Consider the following 22,998-nt stretch of genomic DNA (forward strand, 5'->3'; position numbering starts at 1 on the left):
TATCACGTGTCCCTCACATTAATAAAGTGGCACAGTGGACAACTTAGGAGTTCAAAGGTCATGTTGGGTTTACACAGTTTGACTTGAATACACTGAGAACCAGGACAAGGAGGAGGTACAGACAGTTTTCCCTGTTATGTGAATATCAAACTAGAACACACTGGAATTTTGATTATGCCAGGACAGAGGGATGTGCTAAGTGTTCAGCAAGGTTGAAACATGTACACTTACAGGGCAGCTCTCGTGTAAGCAGCCCATCACTCAAACGGGAAACAAAATGATCATCTGTCATATCCATCCCAGATGACAAAGCAACATGTATTATGATGTGTCGGAACCAATAAAGTAAATGTGGTTGAACAGCTGCTTGGAGACCTAAGTAATATTAATAGGGGTATGTAATCCGAGGGGTTGGTGGTAGTATTTCTTTACTAAAGGCTATCTGCCATGATTTGATTTAAGTGAATGGCCCTGGACTGGATGAAAGTAATTATCCACTAGAACAGGAAAAATCACTTGGGACAGGCACAGAGGTATTCTTATCGAATGCTGCAGGAGGGATCCGCCCCATGTCCAATTTCACTTTACTTAATGCTCTCAATAAATCAAGGCCCTTGATTTTCTGTCGCACCGGCCCTGCACTCACTGACAGACCAGCTCACTCAAACATCCCGTGGGTCTTTTTTCTAGCAAAATGAAAGAATGTTTACAGGACACTAAATAAATCTTCAGTGTGAGTGAAAAAGTCTTTTAAGAGGCATCTCTTAAAAATTCAATAAGATTTTATTCATCATCTCAGTAATCCTTCATAACAATGCTTGTTTTATAAACAGTGATCAAAAAAAAGGAAGTACACTCTCATTTCAACAAATCAGCAAACATAAAAGATTTATAAATCTGAGTCTTCTGTTGAGACACCCCTGGAATATATATATATATATATATATATATATATATATATATATATATATATATATATATATATATATATAATTTGTTATACTTCCTGTCTTAATTGCAGAGAAATTGTACCAAGATCAAATACATATCAGTCTAATTTCAAGTTTCAGTAACTCTTTAGGTTTGTTCTATTGCCCTGTCAGCCTCTGTTGACGAATCCCTGACAGCCAGTTTGTACTGCGACTCTTCCAATGATAAAGGTCAGGTTAATTTACTTGAGACAAAGAGAAATGGAGATCATTTCCAAAGCTCTTTTCTCGCAGCTGCCTCATGTGCAGCTGCAGTGAAGACTTCATTAGACCCTTTTCTCTAGCTATCTCTCAGAGCCAGCTTAAATGGAGAAAGAGAAAGAATGCCAGTTTCATCCTATTACTGCACAAAATCTATGACTAACTTATCCTAGCTGGCGTGCTTAGGTTTATTTTTCTGTCATGCTTTTTATAGGAAGTGTCAAGTATTCTACTGAGATTCAATGATTCCACTTACCCACCAAAACAGCAGAATCTCTCCACTAAAGCAATTGTGGATTCTCCCAATCCCTGCAAAGACTGATGTGGAAGGATTGGATAAATGCATCTGCATGCAAGCTAATTCCAGGAAGTCAGTATTGGTAAACCACCCAAAATAGGTCATGTCAAAGTTTTACTTTGTCTTAGAATCCAGTGGCTCATGGGATTCTCTCTGTCTCAAACACACACACACACACACACACACACACACACACACACACACACACACACACACACACACACACACACACACACACACATAAAAGCATGTACAGCTGTAAACAATGGGGCCCAATATTCCCTCCTGATATTGTCATTTGATTTGTATCTGTGACCACCACTTGACTACTCAATTTTTTCCCTACAAAGAAAGGAAGTAATGTAGTCGTTAATTTTCTCCTACTTAACAACAGCCCCAATAAAAGAAAACCACTTTTATATCCAGACTCACTGATGTAAAAGTCTCAGGTGACAAATGTTTCAGATACATTGCAAAACCAGGACAATGAAAGATATATAGTTTTTTCTTCACTACGCTCAGTCCTGATAACCTACATCCTGCTTCTTTTGAAAGTGCAGACCCCTCTTTATATGACCTGCTGCTTTGAATATCTGTAACTGCTCACCTTTTATAAAGTTCTGACCTGTTCCTGCTGTCATCTGAGTAGAGACAGCAGAGACATGATAACAACAGTTGCTGAGGGTCACAAAGTATAGCTGCTTTGCTAGGCTGGGGAGAAGTATGCATAAGGGACGATATTTAACATTAAATACAGAAAATGCCTCGCACTCTGTGTCTTGCCTATCTGACATACAGCTTGCACACAGGATCTATATACTGGTGGTTGATGCAGAAGGTATGGCTGCAAGCTCTATTTCCTGTAGTGAAGGGTTTGATTCCCTTAGTCCTCCGTTGCCTAATGTGTAAACTTGAACAAATCACTTAAACCAGGCAATGCTTCTGGCTAGTTTGCTGAAAAGGGACTGTGTGTCCTGTGGGCCTACCTGGTTAACAGATGGGTATTTATTACTATTATTACTTTTATGACTCTAAGAAACTGTCACAGTAGAGACACCAAGATGCAGTCTGTCTAAATGCCCCCGTAATCCACAAAAAGCTTCTGCCACATACACTCAGGAATTGGGAAAGGGTACATTTAAAATCACTCAAGAATTTAAAATATATTTTTATTTGCCAGGTCTAAAGCTGACAACAATACAAATGGAGGCCTAGGTTTAGTCTACAAAAGGCAGTGGCAAATACAGTTGCAAAACAAATTGTCTGTTGCTGATTTGCCATTCTTCAACTAAGAAAAGCTGCCTCTGAAGTAACACACTTCTATAGCATAATGCTTGGTGTACTTCAAGACACACTCATCACCTCACTCTGGCACCAAAGAAATAATCACTGAACTTCAGGTTGGGTTGGGGTAGAAAAGAATGCAATTTGCCAGTGATGCAATAGAGTATGTTCTGCATAACACAATATAGGGGGATAAATGTGGCTTTGTCGTGGGGAATGGAATATCAGTGTCTCTGACGTCAAGGCCAATATCAGTGGTCTCTGGCTATCTAAATTTGCAGATGATTACAAATGAGGAGCTGTTACTGAATCCCACACTGACACAAATGTTTTCCAGGAGGGGCTGACACAAACAACTGGTGTCAAAGCCATGGACTAAAACTAAATCTCAACAAATGCAAAATAGTATCCTTTGGGAAGTCAACCACCCCTGGTAACTATCATACTGACAACACACCCCTTAGAGCTGACCCAGAAGTCAGGGACTTAGAGACACACATAGACAGTAATCTAGCCTTTGATCATCACGTGTCTACAGTTGTGAGGAAATCATTCTATGTTGCGCAACTTACAAAAAAGGTATGACATCTAAGTCCAAGGAAATCATTGTTCCACTGTATTTGGCATTCATCAGAGCTATCACTGAGTACAATGCCCTCTTTGGTATGTACCTAACCCAGGCATATCCAACAATTGGAATGGTCCACAGAGGTTCCTCACTAAAAGAATACAGGGCTTAAGTAAAATGTCCTATGCAGACCGCCTCAAGGCGCTATCCCTGTACTCCATCTCCTACAGGCTTTTGAGGGGAGATCTATGCCTGACATACAGAACATTGTCAGACCACACTCTGATGGTTCTCCTGCATATTCACAAAACAAACAGCACCCGAATTACCCATTCTAAAGACTTAAGCCTTGCCTGTGATATAAATAGGACCTGCTGGACAGAGAGGTATATCCCGTCTCTGGAACAGGCTTCCCATCCATGTGACACAGAGTTCCTCCCTAACCCAATTCAAGTTTCACCTGGACAACTGGATGGGGAACAGGAAATTCATCCCTGGTTTGGCACCTATGTCTCTAATGGACACAGGCAACCTGTAGCTTGAAAATGTTTCATCTGTTAAGCCCCTGCTTACACTAATCAAGAGTATCAGAACTTGTCAGAGGTTTGGGATGCATGGCTAGGCTTAAAAAGGCCCTTGTGGTTGTTAGCCTAGTGAACACCTGTGAACCTATGAACACATGAACTCACACAGGAGTGATGTAAAGAAGAGGGCAGTGTTTGATATGGCTCTTTCCACTGAGGAAATTCAGAAATGCCATATGGAGGGAGATAAGCTAAGTAACATCATATTACCATGAGTCACATCTGTTTACATCATATTCTCACATATGACTTTTGGCTGTCAATAAAACAATCATTTGAAACTATTTTATCACCTATTTCAACCTTCACCCTTCACCCTCTGCATCAACCATACAAATCTCACCCACCTTATTTCTTTCCCCCTTCACCCTTGTTCATAAGGTGTTTTATACACAATGTACATGTGCAAATATGTGGTAATTATATAGTGTATTACATGTCCTATCACAATTATTGTACTTCACTGTTAAATCGCATATAGATTAGTTTGGTTACTTTTTAAACATCCACACTGATACTGAAACTGGTCCATTGAGATCACAGCCCTGCTCAGATAAACAAATTCACTAAAACATCACATCCTACAGTGTTCAGTAGTTGACCTGAGGGAAGACAAATCGTGATGGGAAAGAAATTTTGGTTCATATTGTACCACCGCAACTGTGTAATGACTGCATTTATGGACTATTGGGTGCCTTTTGTAATACAAAACTTTGAAGCGTTCATAACTTCAAACATAATTTCATATCAGTTAACGCTTAAATCCCCTCCTCACATCTCCCTTGTGATAAATTACACCAGGACAGTGAAATGTGCTTTGTTTTGCACAGTTGACTAAAGTACAATCTTATATGCAGTTGTAGTCTACTGAAAGAAATCAGACATGTGTAGCTAATGTCTCTTACAGGTGTGGCCAAAGTTACATACTCAATGAATATCACCACCTCTCACAGGAAAGAAACCGTCTCTACTATTTGCAGCATCAAACTAAATGGTAAAGTGGCTGTTCCAGGTTCTGTGTTAACCTACCTTATAAAGTAGTTAATGGACTGATGAACATGTTCCTGTTTCTTTTACAGTTATTTTTCACATAATATGTATTAATGAATGAACGGAGGACCATGTTAACGACCTGACAGCTATGGTGCAGCACCTACTGAAGTCAGGCTGGGACTTAAGAAACATTGAAGCTTGACTAAGCTGTAAGTACAAAACTTGAGAATAACAACTCACGTATTTGTGCTTTCACTAATACTACACCTAAGGTACACCAGTACCCTTGCATATTTGTAGTGGTTGGAGGTATGTGGCCCTTGCAACCCCCACCCCTTGTACAGGCACATTTTTGAAATGAGTACAAGAAGTAGCCTCCTAGCCTAAAGGAATACCCTTTAAATGTGTTGTCTGACAGCACTACGGCCAACATACAGGGGCAAGACACAAACTTTGTCTGAGTGGTCTTCATGGTACCTTCATACAGTATACAAACCAATTGATCCACCTCCTGCACTCATGAAATGTACAGAGGTAAATGGCACATAAAAACAAAGGTTTAGGATATGCAGAATGCAATCTCCTCTGTTGTAAAAAGAAAGAGATGATACACCACTTTAGGGAAGAAACAACATTAATTTTCAGAAAGGTCGGGTCTTTCTGGAAGACCGGATCAGTGTGTAAGAGCCCAAATAATGAAATTTGGCTAGCTGACCTTATGGCTACCATAAAGAATACTTTCTAAGACACAAAGTCACAGATCTAACTAGTTCAAAAGTTGTGCAAAATGGCTGGCCATTCATGAAGAACAAAACCAATGGAGTAAACTGGGCCTTCATGAAAGGCATAAAAACATTTGAAAACTGTTTCACAAGCCTCTGCTATGCCAGAGTCTTGTCTTTCACCAGAACATGGAAGGTTAATAGGGTCAAGATACTGAATCTGTTGATGGACCTGAAAAGAATATTCAGGCTCCGAGTAACCAGCACTTGGAAACCAAACCATTAAAACAAACTGAAGGAAAACATGAAATCTTTTTTCAAGCCAAATGGGACAATTTTTGTTCCACTTAAACTTATATATAGCTAGATTAAAAAACTTTGCTGGCAACTTCCAGAATCCTCAAATCTATTCTAAAATGCCTTACAATGGATCTACAGAGCTAAAAAAAACAGAAAGACCTTATGTGGTAGAGGTCATTTTTTTCCCAGCAATGAGATATCAATACTCAAGAGGACAGCAAGGGGAAACCATGTCAAGTCTGGTCTTTCGGCAAGTAACTTCAACAGAAGGTGAGAGGTCACCAGAAATTAATAAAAGACTTGCTGGAACCTCACCTCCCAGATTACCTAGATGCTACCTGCTGCCTTCTGCACCCTACCATGATAGAAGGAACAAATTTAAATAAATAAGGCTTTTTCATTAGCTTTAATTTCCCCAGACAGTTCATGTAGATTTAGTGGGAGGAAAATTTTGAATGAATTCTCAGTGAACTAGATAGAAGATTGATTCCCATAGAGCCACATAAAGATAACATTCTTTGGCATGAATACATCTGCGTGTGCTTTCAAGCATATTCTAACACATCTAATAAAGATTTTTCCCCCACTAGTATGATTGTCTACCACTTCTAGTAGTCTACTGATTCCTGGGATTGACTCAAAATACCATCCAACACCAAATTTGGTGTGTGGGGGGTGCATACCTCTGTGATACGGAGGGATAGGGCCCTTAATGCAACCCAGGTGATCAAGGTTTGATTAATGGCCCTTTCTTGAACTCCACCTCTGTTTTATCATCATGCCTTTTCACTTCAATTTGCAACTTTCTGCTTGTCTGAAGTATATGAGTATATATGATATTTATATATATATATATATATATATATATATATATATATATATATATAGATAGATAGATAGATCTGTGTATCTCTGAAGTGTCCCTTCAATTCAGGTGGCTCTAAACAACATCTCTACATTTTTCCTACACATTAGGCTGCTAACCTGCATTCGTGTTCAAGGAATCAGACACAAGTACGCTCTTCACCCTGGCTGCTGTTATTCTAAACGTCTTCATTTACATTTGAAGTTCTGAATATTTTGTGGGAAAAACTGAGAAATTCTGCTATTGATCACAACTATCTTCCTACATCCACAAGGATATGTGTGCACACATGCAGACACAATCACACACACACATTTTTGATTGTTTAGACAGAATGACTGCTGCCTATTCTGTGTGTATATTAGTACAGAGTAACCAATATACTGGGGTCAAGAAATCAGAACCATCTTCCTACACATTCTCAGACTTGTTTTTGTATGACTGCGCCTGTGCAAGCTGACACACACACACACACACACACACACACACACACACACACACACACACACACACACACACACACACACACACACACACACACACAGACACACACAGACAGACACACACAAACACACACACACACACACACACACACACACACACACACACACACACACACACACACACACACACACACACACACACACACACACACACACACATACACACACACACACACACACGGAAGAAACAGGAAAAAACTGCATTATAATGAGTAAGGCAGCATTACTGGACTATGCAAATTTTATTGAAATTCACTGTAAGACACCAAAGGCCATCACAGAATATATTATTTACTGATTAACTGAGCTTATCTTGTATGAACCATTATTTCTTGCACATAAGTACATTTTAGTAATACAATAACACCTAACAATAAGATGTGCATAAGAACACAAATTAAGATATAAATAGCTGAGTAAAGCACACAGTGCTAAACCGCCTTGAATGAACTAGAAAGCTGCTGAAAATTAGAAGCAGCAACGTATTGTCTGGCAGCAATTCAACAGTGACTGTAGTAGAAAATTCCCTTACACCTCTGCAGTGGACACAGTTTTGCCTTCATATACAGTTTTTCATCAGTCATTCTCATCTCCATTGGTCTCACAGGATATAAAGGAGCAGCCAGGCCTGGTTGCTCTATGGGATGTACTATTCCAGGAAAACTTTATATGTTTACTTCCAGTAATGGACAACTGCAGTACAAAAGGTCTACTAACACATTCACGTCCAATGAGGTTGAGCAGCTGAAAGGATAATGCCCAAGTCATTGATGAAAAGCCAGACCCTCACTGCATCCTACCTTGTTTATGCACTACACAATGGCCCTGGTTATCTGACATATGCAGGATGGACTCAGACGTGAAGTTTTTCTCCAAAGCTTAATGTATGAGCAGCACTGTTTTCAGCTGAAGCAATTTTTATGTGCAACCACACCTTATCTGCATGCAACAGGCAACTCCCAAGTGGGCTCTCAACCTGCTAGTGACTCATTCATTGTCAGAACATGTAAAAGACTCTGTGCAAAAAAAAAATAAAATAAAAGAACTCCAGAATGAGACTACTATGGACAGTCCACCATTCCAGAACTTGGTGAAAATGGTCCAACACCATTCCAGAGCTTGGCAAAGGTGGTCCAATACCACTTCAGTGCTCTGTGAAGGTGGTCAAACACCAGAATCTCCCTGACGGTGATGGTGTCATGCTATTCAGTGGTGTGGTGACTGTACAACCACTGCCGTTGCATTGCCTACTGAAGTACACTTATCCAAAGATGGAGAAAAACTAAAACAGTGAAGACTATGGCTAACACTAGTCCCAGAACTGCAGGATGATATATGCCTCAATCTATCTGGTTTTCCTCAACAAAGACCCCAAAGCTATTACTTATTAGGCATTGCTCATAGGCACGAATAAGTAGCACTGGAAAATGATCAGTTGTTTCCCCATGAAGAGAATCTTACCAATGAGGATTTCAAGTGCATAGTGATCTGAGGGTCTGCAACTACAGTACAGCCTACGAGATGTCATCCGATATGATGTCCTCCAACAAGGCCATCAAGAGTCAGACCCTCCTCCTGCAAGACCTCTGCTACCACAACTAGAACCTTAGTTAACACACTCATGGCAGACGATAGTCCAAAAGGAAATACCTTGTATTAAAAATGATGCAATCTGCAATGAACTGGAGGAACAGTTAAAAAATATTCCAAATATTTATGTATCAAAAGGCATCTATTATGTCAAGTGGTACAGCTCAGGTCCCCTGCAGCATCAGTAATATGACTCCTTGAAGAGTCACAATATGGAAATTGGTGTATCTGATAGCCTTGACAAAGCTCCTGCAATCCAGAACAATCCCAGCCTTCTTGAGAGCAAAGAGAAAAAGAATAACCCCCCACTTCCTATTTTGGAAGGGGGAACAGGCTCTACTGCTGTTGTGATGAGGAATGTCTAGGACTGTTGTAAGAACAGAATATGGACTCATTTTTCAAGGACTGTTTTGACGGAGTGGAATCTAAGAACTTTAATTATGGTTGTTTAAGACCATCTAAAGAATCCAGTGTCCTTCAGTAGTCACTGTCTAAGCCAGTGAAAACAATGAAAATCGACCTCATATAAGAAATTCTGAAAGACGGTCCTGACTGCTTTTGAGCTTCATGTGAAGTATGCCTTGCAGAAAGCTGGACAAGACAAATGGAGGGAGGATTTCTGATGTTTGGTCTCACCTCTCTGTGTATAATTTAGCCTCTTCTTCTTGTTCTTCATCTTTGAGAGTTTGCCTCATGTAGAAAAAGAGAAGGAAGCCTATGGGCATCTCAAAGGCCTTTGATGAAGCCAACGGGTATCTCAAAGGCCTTTGATGAAGCCAACGGGTATCTCAAAGGCCTTTGATGAAGCCAATGGGTATCTCAAAGGCCTTTGATGAAGCCAACGGGTATCCCAAAGGCTTTTGATTAAGCCAAAGGGTATCTCAAAGGCCTTTGATGAAGCCAACGGGTATCTCAAAGGCCTTTGATGAAGCCAACAGGTATCTCAAAGGCCTTTGATGAAGCCAACGGGTATCTCAAAGGCCTTTGATGATTGCCAAAGCCTATTTCTTCAGCAAGTTTTCAATAAGGCTTTGAAATGCCTGTACAAGAACAAACTCATCTGAGAAAGATACATCTAAACACCTTATCTCAGCTCTTCCTTAAAGAAATGTGATGCCATTTCTTGGAGACGCATACTTCTATTAGATTATTGTTATACTGTAGATTGCCAAGACAGTCTTTTATCCTTTCTCTGTTTGCACTGACCTACCTGGATAGTACAGGAACAATATAAGGTATCATCTCCACACTTCAAGATTCCTAAATGAGATTCATGTATTATTCTTTCTAACATTTCTTTACATAGCCGATCAGGCAGTGTTACTTTATCTGCTTTACACATCAGAACTTGATTACAATTGATTTATTCCTTAAAAGAAGGGTTGCAGTTTTTTCTTTACAGGTGACTTTTGTTCTGGACACCATGCTACTGTTACACCTCAAAACATTCCCAATTCTTGATCACTCTGAGTACAATGCCAAAAAAGGTTTTGACTTTTCTTTTACTGCTAAGTGTCCCTCAGGTAGACTCTCGTGTTGCTCTGGTATACTAGAGTAATTCAGAATATCTGCCACATCCATGTTCTTCCTTGGGTTATACTTCACAGATAAATCCCAATTCTGCAGTCACAATAATGGTCTTTTCAGTCTCAGTGGTGACTTCTGCAGGGACATCTTAACATTCATTCTGCAGCAGTTTATTGCAGAGCTATACCATAAAGATATTCATGAACTTTTTCACATCCATTTATCTGTGGATGACTGTCTTGGAATTCGGTAAATGTTTTTGACCCCAAAACAAAATGCTAAGCATGCAATCAGTCGTGAGGGACTTGGGCACCAAGGTTGAAAGCAAACTGACTTTTGACCACCATGTTGCCTCCATTGTATGGAAGGCTTTCTACATGGCCCACCTCATAAGTAAGGGTATTTCATCCAGGAGCAAGGAGGTCATAACATCCCTGTACTCCTCCCTTACAAGACCCATTATCGAATACATTGCCCCCTTCGGCATGTACCTTGCCAAGCACATGCAGCATGTCCAGGAAAATCCAGCGTCTTAAACACCTGTCCTATACAGATACTCTAAATCTCTCCCTCTACTCAGTCTCATACAGACTGCTCAGAAGTGACCTGTGTCTGGCATACAAGGCCATCTCAGACCCAGCTTTGAAGGAGTTGCTGCATATCCATAAGTCAAAATCCACTCACACAACCCACACGCAAGGCCTCAATCTGCTCTGTGACATTAATAGAACTTCTTGGCAGGACAGATTTGTGTCTCAAAGACTCCCCCATCTGTGGAGTAGACAGTCTGTCCATGTCAAGCACGGTACCTCACTAGCCCTCTTTAAGAGGAACCTGGACAACTAGATGGGAAACAAAATACATCCCTGAGATCCCACCTGTGTCTCATCTGGACAGGAGAAACAGGTGCTGACTTTGTGGGAGCATAGGCAAAATTCTTTGCTAGGCTTATAAGGGCCTCCAGGCCAATAGCCTAGTATCATCCTATGATCCTATGAACCAATAAACAAGTGGTTTACGTTCCTACTGAAAAGCTATGCCAAACCTATTATAATGGACAGTGGCATGGAGAAAGAACATTTAGAAAGAAGATTGCTTTCACTTTGCAGCATTACATATTTATCTCATAATTGTGTGTGTGTGTGTGTGTGTGTCTGTATGTGTGTGTGCGTGTGTGCGTGTGTATATATGCGTGCATGTGTGTGTGTGTGTGTGTGTGTGTGTGTGTGTGTGTGTGTGTGTGTGTGTGTGTATGTGTGCGTGTGTGTGTGTGTGTGTGTGTGTGTGTGTGTGTGTGTGTGTGTGTGTGTGTGTGTGAATGTGTGTGTGTGTGTGTGTGTGTGTGTGTGTGTGTGTGTGTGTGTGTGTGTGTGTGTGTGTGTGTGTGTGTGTGTATGTATGCCTTTGTGTAAGTGTATGTCTGGGTATGTATAAATAACACAGGATAGGCTGCCTGTCCCACATGGTCTGGATATTTCACCATGCTGAATAAGCTTACACATTCTACTCAAATAATACATTATTTTTTTTCCTGCCCTCATAATAATTGTACTATATTGTCATACGCATGCTTGAACCATAATCCTGTTAGAAAATTAGCGACTGGGAAAATATATATATATATTCTGCACTTGTTGAACATGATCTGTAACGGATGACACCTAGATCTACCAACCAATATCTCCGACATTGTAGATTTCAACATCCCTCAATGTCGTTCAGAATTGTCTAGGCTCTGATGGGGATGAGAAACAGGGGAAAGAAGACAGGAGATGTTCTTGTTCTTTGTACCTGTGCGTTGCTTACATGTGACTATATCTGCATATTGCAAGCCAGTGTATATTTACTGTGGCTGAATACAAAGAAATGTCTACTCTCTGGAATACTAGATTGGCATTTTCACATTGCTGAGATTACATGTTCCAAGATGGTAGCAGTTGGATGTCTGTGAATATAATGTTCTCTTTGTTTTGTACATGCTTGGTTATTTCTGCTAATATATACCAAATTATGTTCTTTCAATAGACTCTGTAACATATATTTTGAAGTAATACCACTCAGTCTGCTTTTCCCCCAACCCATTTTGACATTTGGTAACTAAGTGCTTAAAATGGACCAAAGGACGTTTGCCAATAATAACAAAGGCTAAAAAGCTGGTCACATTCATACTGGGCAAAACAATGCAGAATTCAGATTACTGGCATAGTAGAGGCAGACAGTATTCAAAGCACTTCAGCTGTAAATAATGTGGCATTTCTGCTTGCTGTAGATTACAATATATAAATCTTATAAAACTAATTAAGTTAGAAATAAAAGTAAGAAATATTGCTTATGTAAGCAATAATAAATAAGCAAAACAAGGCCAGACAGTTTAGCAAGTTAGATTTACACTGCTCTCTCTGATCCAAAGACTAGAATTAGGATGCATATGTTATGTTTCAAAATCACCTCTTTTTCTTTCATCTTACTATATTATATTTAGCAATGTGTCCTGCTTTCAGGTATTCAAAAGCTTTAAAACCTTGCTTCTTCACTTCTTTAGGGACATTCTCATCTCATATGTCTACCATACTAGTTTTTATTTATTCATTTGTTAACTTAATAAGCCTGCTGGATGCAAGTGTCTGCTTTCAGATGTGACCCAGAAGACACGTCTGGGTAAGTGCCTTGCTCAGTCACACAGACAGAAAGTAGAATCAAACCCAGTGCCCTTAACTTTAGAAAACAGCTCAGATACAGCTCTGAGAATTAATAATCTGTGCTAACTGCTACATTATCATTACCTCAGAGGCACATGACAGTGCTAGCTATGATCTACAAGTTATGTCCATCTACCTCTTTCTTTGCTAACAGATAGGCTAATACTGTTAATATAACAACAATCACACTCCTAATCACACTGAAAAACTGCCTAGTCAGATCCTTTTTCAATCAGCTTTTCCTTGAGTACTTAAGATGTATTTACTGCAAATACCTCGTCTTAATATTTTTCCTTACATAAACAATACATACCGAAATCATCTCCCTTTGAATGGTTTCCAGTGTGCCTTGTAGCATTTTAGGTATAGAGTATTTCTGATGAGCTGTATGCCCACTTAACAAATTCTAACAATGACTAAGTTACAGTAACAATATGGGATGAAAGAAACACCATCATGTTAAGTAATTCCTGAACTATGCTGAAAACGTCTGCATATTTTAGAGGAGCTCCATGGCACTGCAGGTAACAGGAATGTAAGAAAAACTGCATATCTTTCACATGCTATTTTCTATCTTTGCGTAACACTTCACCTTTTCATTCATAGTCAATTAGCACTTTTACTTACAAAACTGATAATGAATTTTTTGGCATACTTACTATTTCCAATTTTTTTTTTTTTTTGTTGCTGATAAATTCGGCAATGCAAACATTCCTTCAAGTGTTACTATGGTTAGTGAATCAGGAACAACACTGAAACATTCATCATTCTGTTCAAACTACTGTCAGAAATACAGTGTTTTTTTTGTCCCTAGTCACAACCTCCTCTCTGTGGTGCTACATCTTTAATGGCCCTTACACTTCTTGTTCTTTTGTCCCTAGTCACAACCTCCTCTCTGTGGTGCTACATCTTTAACGGTCCCTTACAATTCTTTTCACTAGTTTGTATTCCTTCGTGTTTTTGACAGCTTTCCACCAATTCCCTCCTACCCATGTTTTCTCAGGCCACCGATTTCAGCTTGGATTGGATTGGAGGTTTTCTCCCCGGGCCTCCAATGAAAATGGACTTGTAATCCAGTTGGACTCTCCCGGTCAACAAATGTAAAATAAATAAAATAAATACATTAATTATACAAGATCCTCTGTTTTCCTCCAATGCATTGAAACTGACCATATTGCAGTATCTGTCCTTTTTACTAAGAACTTACCACTTTCAGCTGGATCTGTCTTTCAGTGGAATAGGACACTACTATTTTCAAGGCAGGGCTGTAAATATTTAACTATATGCTCACTGTTTTTCTCACTGTTCTAAATTAAAATTGTGGGAACATTGCTCTCTTTCAAATACTGCCTGGAAGCTCCTTTATATCATGGGTTACACAATTCTACTGCAAACCCGTGTATGCCTGACATTAAGTTGACCTCCTTTTCTAAACAGTTCCCTATTTGTAGGTGCCCCAGATATAAATCTATGCACCGTGTGGTCAAAGTTCTTCCAAATAAGGATCAGCAGCCTTTGTCCACACCATCCATTACCAAGATGAATAAGTTTGTTTAACAAATACACCTGTTTCCTTTCAATCTAAATAGATGCCAGTAATATTCACACTGCAGTGGAGGTGATACTGACTGTCCACTGGATGCTCGGACTATTTCCAAGATAACGAATTTATAGCAACTAATTATGCATCTAGCAGGGAGTCTTCTAGTCATCCCATGTAAATTAATACATGCACAGTTAAATAAAGAGAAATAAACTTTCCAAAAAACCCCTCAAACCTACTCTCAGGTTCAAAGAATATATTGCCAGGGGAGAAACAACCCCAATCAGATTATAGGCTCCCACTCACAGTTCAAGCTGTTTCCTGTGCACCAGAGGTGCAAGGTTTGATTCCATCAGTGTCCATTTCCTAACTGTGTGACTCTGAGCAAGTCATTTAAATAGACATAGCTCCAAAGCTGAGTCTGAAAAAGGTCTGTGGAGGCTCCAAAGCCAGCCTGACTTAATCTTTGCAACATCCTTCTCGGATGCATGCCATAATATCACATGGAATTGTTTGTCACAGGCAAATCTGTCTTTAACTCTGTGCTTCCTCACTTTGTACTCAACAATGCCTGTACATCCTGTGACATCCATTCCCACCTGTATATCCTGTGATAAACCCTACTACCTGTACATCCTGTGCTATCCCCTCCCACTTCTACATCCTGTGCTATCCCCTCCCACCTCTCCATGCTATGCTATCCCCTCCCACCTCTCCATCCTGTGCTATCCCCTCCCACCTGTACACCCTGTGCTATCCCCTCCTACATCTACACCTGATTTGCAGTCTCCAACCTTTGAAACAAACCTCCTCCCAAAGTTTCCTTTTTTAACCATTTTTGTCCTTAGATGCCAGCCACCCATCAAATCCTCACTTGGTCTGCTGTTCCTTTCAGCCCCATACATCAGGATGAGAGTCAGTCAACAAAGGCCATCATTTAGGCACCCTTCAGGGGTAATTATATATGTATATATATATATATATATATATATATATATATATATATACACATATATGTATATAGTTTTTTTTGGTGGTCCTATCTCACTGCATATGCCAGGCAACATATCCAGTGTTCAGGATGCAGTGGGCATCAGCAAAGTCATATTACTCCATACGGGAGGTAACTACTCAGGACAAACTTGTCTCCCTTGAAGACAGTGCTTTTTTTGCAGTGTCCCATTACCACTTGGAATTTAACTACAGGCATGTGTACTCAGTGTTGCACTCCTATACCCTCCCCCCACAAAGTTAGAGGTAACCCTGCTAATCCATATCACACTTCTACCCCTATACCAGCTCCAGCAGGTGAACAAGTCACTACTCAAACGTGGTTCACCCAGACTGTAACAAATGCGTTATCCCTTTACATCAGTGAAGCTGGCAAAAAATTTCTTTTTTTAAGCATGTAACATAAAGTTGCACATACGAGTCTACCATTTATAATGTTATTCACTCATGGAAATATTTAAATATTTGTTACTTTCAACATTCTTCATTTTCCGTGCAGCCCGAAAAACAATTTTTCAGGTACAATGATCCTTTAATGTAAGGTTCTTATTTCTTCCTTCTGTTTGCCTGTGGGTTTCTTAACAGATCATTCTCTCCTCTGAATATACAAAGTATACAAGGAGGCAGGTGGGAGGGCTAGCTAGATAACAGAACCTTGCAAACCTCAGACCACAGTCCTGGCTTTGCCTTAGTCTTTCATTGCCGGAAATGAAATGTGTCTGTCACTGAGAGATGTGTAAGGATCCAAGGACAAGAAACAGCATGCAAAACTGAGCCATCAACACTTGAACAACTAACTGGGTTGACATATCTCACAGACACACAGGTACAGTGTTTGAGTCTCACCTTTAAACAGAATTTAGCTAGGCTTAAAGTAGCATGCAAGGGTAGTTAACTTAGTATATTATATTAAAACTAAATCTATAAGAAGGAATTATTACAGAATGAGACAAAACGAACTCTCAATAATGCTGTTTTTCATATGCCTTGTATAGAATAAGGTAATGTCATTAATACATTCATCATTTGGATTACTAAAGTAATATTACCTTCTTTGCACATTTGCCTGTATTGGATATAATGAAAACTTACCACATGACCCTTTGCTGATGACTTTAATCCGTCTCTGCTGGACACACTGAGCCTTCTCCAGTTCACATTCATTACCATATGTGGAATAATCCGAACCACAGACTGGGGCAACAACAGATGAACACGTGCTCTTCTTACACACACATACTCCTTTGGTAGGATTACTGCTGTCTTTTTCGCAGGTAGCGCCAAAGCCACAAAGCATCCCTCTGCAGGCTAGAAATTGAAAATGGAAAGCAAATTTTCATAAATATGGTCTTGGAAAAGTACATATAGCTTCATCCTGATGCATATTTCCCCTTTTATTGTTTGTAGTGTATATGGTTTGCTCTGAGCTGTGAATAAAAACTCATTTAAACAGTTCTCTGAATGTACTTTTATATAACCAAGTAAGATGGCTGGTCTAAGGAATCTTTTCAACCACAACTCAGATCATACTCAAAAAGGTTGATTGCAAGTCTGAATTCACACAAATTATTACCATAGGTTATATAGTTATAATAGAAGTTATAAAGATAAATATAACTGAATTTGTAGTATTAACAGATGCTGTGAAAGTAGATACAAACTACAGTAAAATTCTGAAAAGGGTACTGAAGACATTTTTGTTAACAGATGCAACTGCTCTTGGAATTAGGACTTGCAGAACTGTATAACAATGCAAAGCAGCAAACTCATAGGTTGTGTTACCCACTAAAAGTGGCAAGTTGTGACTTTCTTTAAAATAAAGCAATGGAAGAGATGAGGGTTTCAACAAACACACACACACACACATACACACACACACACACACACACACACACACACACACACACACACACACACACACACACACACACACACACACACACCAAGAGCACCAAAAGTTTTAAAGAAAAGTTTCCTCTGTTGGCCTTGAGCGGAAAAACGTCCTGATTATGACCCAAGACACTTGCATTTGACTTCCAACTCACTCCCTCATTGAAACAGGTGCGTGGGAGAGCAGGAATGATCAGGATTAATCCTGCTTGACATTCTTTGGGCGGGAATGAGATTGTGGGCACATTCTGTGCAGTAGAATCCACAGTGGAGACTGGGAATCATGTAGAGGTGGTTGTCTTCATGGGGGTATAGTTTATTGATTATTTTACATGGCGTGGTGGCATGTTTCACAAAAACCCATTGCACTTAAACTTCATGGACACTAATGATGATGTAAGGGGAGTCCACGCTTAAGGGGAAAACCTCTGATCCTCTTCATAATGACGGCACCACTTCTGGCATGCTCAAGGAACGCATGACTGTACGGTTCTCAAGGAATACGTGACTGTACTGTTGGTACACTCAAGGAACACATGATTGTATGGTTGTCAAGGAACACATGACTGTATGGTACTCAAGGAACACATGACTGTACTGTTGGTACACTCAAGGAACACATGACTGACTGTACGGTTCTCACCATGGGGGAGCAAATGGATCAGCAGAATGGCCGAGAAGTATGTGCAATGGTCAAAGTAGACAGAAAAAAACAAACAAAAAAAATTAAAAAAAGTATTTGTGAACAACTAGTTACACTTAGCCATATAGTACATGGAGAGAGGTACGGTTTTCTGTGTTAAAAGGCCATACAACTCTCCTGCCTCAGGCACACTGTTAACAAAAGTTATGAAACAAGGAAGGCAGGCTGACCTCAGCTGTAGATACTAAAATGTTTTAAATATGTTTTAAATGGGTTTACCTTTAAAATGTAGCAACACACTTGTGTGACTGTTTACTTAACTGACTTGAAATGTCAGAAATGGCAACGTCGAATGCTCAGAAGAGCAAGCCTGGTACTTAAAAAAAAAAGTCGACACTCAGGAATGTTGACTTTATGTGAATCAGCCTAACTTCCGGATGTCTCTGATGACCATTATGCAGGGGGAGCAGCCCCCCACACCCACCCCCATGTGGGGGCCTAACTCCAAGATTGCACTATAGCGAGGGAAAGGGTACTTGTCCTGATCCCCACTGTAGTGCGATCTCCATTCAAAATGCCGAACTCACAAGGGCAAATGCACACTAGCACTTGCTCTTGTGAGTTCGGCATTTTGTCGTTCGCTAATACGTACTTTCGAAAAGAGTCTTTCATGCATCTGAGCATCGCAAAAGTGGACCTTGACATTGTAAAGGTAAAACTTTAAGTGTTATGACCTTCTTTTTGCCTTTTTTACCATAATGATATGGGTGAGTTAAACAAGCTCTGTACAGAGAGACACTTTTAACAAATAAGGCAGGGGTTCCTAATTCACAATACAATGAAGATGCAAGTCTTAACACTCAACTGTGTTATGTGATCAGATTTATGTGACAACATGACACACAAATGTTGGCAATCATTTGAAATGTTGGAACCAGCTATAGCAAGTGTCCCTTAATGTGGTGACCGAATGGCTGAAAAAAACGGACAACCCTACACAATGTCGAACCCAAAATATCGACCTACACTACCCGTTCACTGTAGTGTAGTTGATCATTTTTGGTTCGACATTATGCCGACTTGGAAACTGCAAGTTAACCACATGCCAGTCGATCCAAGTTTTGATTGTAAACCTATATATATATATATATATATATATATATATATATATATATATATATAGACACACACACACACACACACACACACACACACACACACACACACACACACACACACGCACACACACCAAGTCCAAGACATATGAAATATAGGCAAATTCAACAAAACAGGTGGTTCCAGAAAAGACAACTATGAGCTGAAATGTTGTTCCACACAGTTTAATCAGACAAAAAATAGTTCAATGCAATAGTGTTGGGAATGCTGGGAAATGTGTAATGGGTCATGTGATTGTTGGGGAGGGGTATTTAAGGATGTTGTTTTGTTTGTATCAATGATTCTGACAAAGTATTTATTACAAAAGTGCTCAATCTTTGATTAAACTGGTTGTCTTTTCTGGAATCGCTTGTTGTTTTGTGGAATTTGCCTTGTTTCGTCTTTTTTTTTTTGTAGTTCCCTGGTTATCTGACGTATGAAATATACATGTACATACATACTAAGTCCAAGATGTATAATGGTCTCATAGTTAGTATACATATGTTTTGGGGGTGCAGGGGGCTTGATCCCCTGCAGTAGAAGAGCAATATTTGAGAATCTGCTCTTTTTCTGTATTTTCAATCTTTTGTTTGTAGAAGTAGTGCAGACAGTTCAGTAGGGAGCTGCAAATGTCACATCACAAACCTACACAGTGCTGTTGCACCATTAAAAATTCCCTCTCGCTGTAAAGATATCCATTACTGAACTACACAATGCTGCAATTAAGGTACATGTCTACAGTTAAAGTATATATCTTTTATATATCCAAAGGATATCAGTGTTTCTGCAGATCTAAGACTGCTGTTAAATACTGTGCTCAACTAATATCCTTCTACCAAACTATATCTTGTATTTATGATTTTATTTGGCAACCAGGTAGGTGTACTGCTCCTGCAGTCTTATTTTTAGAGACAGCCTGAATCATACAGAATGTCACACAGTGACATAAAGCAACTCGCCAATGACTGCAGTTGTTCTGAACAGTGCAAATGTAGAAAGAACCTGATGCAGAAGTACATTGAATGAGGTAGAGTGACCTGATTTGGCCAGTTGTCAAAATATATATCTATGTCTCAAATTTATCAATAATGTATTTTCCACAACAGAACACAGAACATTCACATTGTTGTCATGTCTTTAAACTAACAAAAAACAAATAAAATGCATGCAATTATTTTTGACAATCTGAAGATGGTACTAAAAAGCACAGAGGGAGGGGGATGAGACCTGTATGATGTAAGATTCAATGACGCGATTTTCTGCAACACTATCTTCCCAAATCGTCTGGCCATTTAAGTCTCTCCCAAATAAATGTTACTTACCCCAAAGTACTATGACATCAGAGAAGTTTATATTTATTTGGAGACAGTAAGCTATACTTGAGACACTAAAAGAGCTTCTGAGTGTTGCTCACCTTTTTGACGTTCATGCAAGCCTTTCTTTGGTCCAGTTTCTTCATTCTTTCTGGCGCACTTTCTCTGCTCTGCCTTCTGTTACTCTGGGCATTTACATACTCTTAATTAATCCATTTTTATTGTCTGGTATTATCTGTCTCACAAGGACACAACACCCCAAATGGTACGCATGTGGTTTTGTCAAAGCAGGAATGACTCAAGTCTTACTTTAGTAAGACCAGTACAACACAGTCATTTTTTTGAACGAAGACTTATTTTTTGAAATGGTTTAAAAAGTGAGGGTTCCTGTAACTTCTCAGAGTGCAAACATCTGAAAAATAGCAGTAGACTTCTTTGTTAGTTGTCTTTTGCATGGGGCAAAGGTTCTGGCCTCCACAGAAAATAAGATTTCAAAGCTATTTGCAAAATTGCTCTTCTGTCAAGAAAAGTGACTTCATTACAGTGAGTTAGACAAATTAAGACGAAATTAATCATACTTCGGTGAACTGTACTACAACCATAAACCACATCCCTTAGCTGCCTTCAAAAGGCAATTAAATCATGGCACCCATCCTCCATGTACTGCATATTGACTACTTTACATCAATATGATGTCATCACATTTTGTTTTACTTACTGTGCTATATTCTCAAGTTTTAAGTGCTGGAATTAAAAACTTGAGGTATCCCTGGAAAATGTGTGCTCTCGTTTGTTCAACTAATCTCTATGTGCACTCAGCCATTTCACATTGAGTGACTGCATACTACATTTTAGTTTTGCATTTTCAGTGTGCTTAACTTTTATTAATTCATAAAATGGTTAACTAGACTATCAATTTCACAGACCTTTCTCAACCCCTGCTTGGGTCATATAAGAGCAAAGATAACAACAGCATTTCATTTTACTTTCATTTATTTGTCATGTGCCCAATAAATGCAAAGACAGCACAACTGCATCGGCTCATTCATTCCTCATCAGGGCAAGGGTTGGCCAACTGTTTCCCATTTTATCCTCTTCAGGCAGGAGACTTTCAGTCCATGTGCTACCAAAAAAGGTGAGAGTAGGGCTACTGACAGTGGGGATGTCATATAATGTGAGGTGGGATATTTTATTTGTAAGTGCTTAACTCCACCCCCTAATAACAGTGATATATGTTATCTTTGCTCTAGGTGATGTAAGCATGCTTCCACATATGTGGTCCCCTGGTTGAGGTGACATACAGGTACATGTGTCATCCTTGCCCATACTGTTGCATGTCATACATCTGGTACTCTTTTAGGCATTATCATAGCAGTAAACCAGATCCCCTCCCTCCAGGACAGGTGAGCTGACATCAGCTACTTAGTCCGACTCTCCCCCACGCTGCTAACCAGCACCTAAGCCACTAGTTACAGACAGGTAGTCTTGGTCTTTATCAGGAAATTATCCCATTAAAGTATGGCCTCAGGCTTTATGATGGCAATCAGAGGTACAGCAAATAGGATTAAGTCAACAATCTGCTAATCAGCTTCATCTTGGCATCACAGGTTTGATTCTCTCAGCCTCCACTCACTTACTGTATGAATCTCTGCAGATCAGCTTGAGGAGACCAGCCATTCTGGTAAACCCATGAAAACAAATTAGTCTACCTAGTAAGTCTTTCCTGGTTAATGAGTTAATAAATAAAACAGAAATAGGTATTTTTTTAGAAATATGTTTTTTGGAAGCACTATTAACAATGTGCCAAAACCTGTACAGCATACCTCTTAACTTCTTAGCACAAGAAATCTGGACAAATTCAAAAATAATGGGAAAGGCCCAAAATAAGGGACACATTTTAAACATTGCACTTACAAAGTTAGAAAGTTGACATAGTAACAGATTTTGGCTTAGTATGTATTTTGTGTAGGGCATGAAGTCTGAAACTTAAATGTCTGTCATTATTTATTAACTTCAGTCCTCAATGATTTGCTAAAAAGAAAACACAAACTTTATTAGGAACAGACCAAAAAACATGAAGCAAAAATTTGGAGGGTTACCCCAAAGGCAATCTTCCTAGTATGGGACAGTGATAGGTAACTGTTCTTCTGTCTCATACCAAAAATGAACAAAAAAATTGACAGAAACTAAAATGACTTCAGCAGTACATTTTCTTAATTACTATTTTTGTTTACTCCACCTTTCCAAAAGTGAGCTGACAATATTTTAACTCAGACTAACTTGCTCAAATGATACTGGTGACATCCAATCTCCTACTGTC

General features: G+C 39.4%; 1 protein-coding gene across 9 annotated transcripts in view; it reads right to left on the reverse strand.

Moving 5' to 3' along the window:
* Positions 1-22,998, reverse strand: part of AGRN (agrin) — a 3,161,231-nt gene that overhangs the window by 1,010,889 nt on the left and 2,127,344 nt on the right. For all 9 annotated transcript variants that reach the window (XM_044063089.1, XM_044063082.1, XM_044063083.1 and 6 more), the window contains one exon: positions 16,770-16,985. In XM_044063089.1, coding sequence (XP_043919024.1) covers positions 16,770-16,985 — 216 coding nt within the window. The remainder of the gene's footprint in view (positions 1-16,769; positions 16,986-22,998) is intronic.

This window comes from Protopterus annectens, chromosome 2.part1 (assembly GCF_019279795.1).
Source record: "Protopterus annectens isolate FY-2018-M chromosome 2.part1, PAN1.0, whole genome shotgun sequence".
NCBI classification, from domain to species: Eukaryota; Metazoa; Chordata; order Ceratodontiformes; family Protopteridae; genus Protopterus; species Protopterus annectens.